Source organism: Morus notabilis, unplaced genomic scaffold, assembly GCF_000414095.1.
Source record: "Morus notabilis unplaced genomic scaffold, ASM41409v2 Scaffold7, whole genome shotgun sequence".
Classification (NCBI taxonomy): Eukaryota; Viridiplantae; Streptophyta; class Magnoliopsida; order Rosales; family Moraceae; genus Morus; species Morus notabilis.
In genome coordinates this window covers 105,590-107,729 of record NW_010365449.1, presented here as the reverse complement: position 1 = coordinate 107,729, position 2,140 = coordinate 105,590, and the positions used below count along the sequence as shown (strand labels likewise).

General features: G+C 34.5%; 1 protein-coding gene across 1 annotated transcript; it reads right to left on the bottom strand.

The window, feature by feature from the left end:
- Window positions 1-308: 308 nt before the first annotated feature.
- On the bottom strand, window positions 309-1,577 carry LOC112093539 (germin-like protein subfamily 1 member 17). The gene is made up of 2 exons (XM_024172208.1): window positions 1,445-1,577; window positions 309-853 (listed from the first exon to the last, which is right to left on the bottom strand). Exons 1-2 carry the CDS (start codon window positions 1,575-1,577, stop codon window positions 309-311), a joined length of 678 nt encoding a protein of 225 aa, XP_024027976.1.
- Window positions 1,578-2,140: the final 563 nt, after the last annotated feature.

The window sequence follows — 2,140 nt, the reverse complement described above, 5'->3', positions numbered from 1 at the left end:
ACCTTTTTTCTTTTCTTTTCTTTTTAATAATAAAAGGATTTTTTTTTTTGGGTTTAAAAACAAATTAATTATCTGAGTGGACGTAGAGAGGGATATATTTAATTAGCTAACCCGGAATACCAAATATAAATATGTGAAATACCATTCTCACGTTTATTTAGTCATGAACAAAGTCAATGATCCTTAGTCGTTACATGATGTAAATAACTGTTATTAAAAAGCATGCACGTAATTATATCGTCAGAAACATGACATTGATATCAATAGTACTCAGCAAATCAGGTGGGCCGGCTATGATCACGATCAGCTCATGGACCAAACTTCTTCTGAAGCTTTTCAACCACATCCTTGTCCAACATGAACGCCTTAGCAAGGACCTCAGGGTTGATGGGAGGGTGGGACCCGAACACGGTGTCAGCGATGGTGATGGTTCCTGCGAATTGGCTGCCGAAACCGACGAAGGCCACGGCCGGGTACTTTCCAATGTTGAACTGAAAGTGAATCATCCCAATCGGGAACACATAAACGTCTCCCTTGTGAAGAATCTTCGTAAACAGGCGGTTTCCGTCTTGATTCGACGAAACGAAACCGACGTAGAGCGTGCCCTCGGCGACGAACAGGATTTCGGTGCTGCGCGGGTGGGTGTGAGGTGGGTTCTGCCCGTAAGGCGCGTAGTCGATGCGCGCCAGTGACACGCCGAGAGTGTTGAGCCCCGGAATGTTGTCGACATTCACCATGGTTACGTTGGAGCCAACGGCGTTGTTTGTGTCTCTGGGGATGTTTAGCCCTGAGAAGAAGAAGTCCTCTGCCTTCACCAGCTCAGGATTCTTGCAGAATTTCCCGTTCACAAACACTGATCATATGAAATGATTAATTGAATTTACAGTAGTTAGAGAAACCAACAATGAAAATTACTGGATATTATATCAATAGTCATGAAATAATTAATCGTATTAGTCTGTTCTTAGAGGATATAATATACTTATTCTTTAATGTTCTTCTCTTGCTTTTCTTATGTTTGTGGTACTAGACGATATCCACCGGATTCTATATATGAAATACTCAAATATTTATACATCATGATATTAAAAAAATTACAAAAAAAAATAGATATAAATTATAATTGGTACTTAATTCGTGTCAATATTGTTTTCTGAAAAAATAAGAAATAAAACATCAACATCCATAAAAATATAACTTATTCTGTTATCATTTATTGCACCTACATTTACATTTGCTTATAATTATATCACTAAACATATTCAGTTACGATTAATATATGTTTATATATATATATATATTGCTTAAACATAATATAAAATAAAAATAAGAAAATTAAAACTATCCACTTTTTCTTCCACGAGTAGAAATGAATAAATTAGTGTGACCGTTGGCAAGGAACTAGAATAAAATAAAGAGATAAATATGAAACGATAACACTTACAAACATGTTTAGGGTCATCAATTGCTACACAAAAGTCCTGGAGAGGGCCAGGGTCATAGGCACATGCAATGTAAGTTGCCATAGCCAAAGCAACAAGTGCCAAAACGAAATTAACACTATTAATCTTCGTCATCCCTAATTAATCTTTGCGATATGTGTCTCTATATAATAATACTTTATTTGAGATAAATATGAAACGATATCAAGCTTGCTTGCCTGTTATGTCTATTTATACATGAGGGAGCTCATGAATATGCATTGAGTAATTTTCAAATTTCCGACAGAATATCGCTTTCAACACGGTATCTACGTACACCCGTTCTTTTTTAATTAGTTTTGAAGGAATCAAATGTGATTAAAAAAGGTAATATGATATATCCATATTCGAAAAATAAAATCTTGTCTAGATGCGTATTTGTTTAAGTACATGATTGATTAACATATATATTCTCAATTACAAAATAGGCTTATAGATTTCTGTCTTTTCGAATTATATAAATCTTATCATGAAAAGATTTCATGACATATAGTGTTTAGTTGTTACGAGGTGTCTTTCAAAGAATTAATGTTCTTTTGTTTCAATGTTTGCCACTTAAATGAATTATTTTTCCCCTATCGACTTTTTGTTGTTGACGTATCATCTTATACATTCTATGATTAGTTTAATTGTTATGCCCGTAAAATGGTATTATTTCT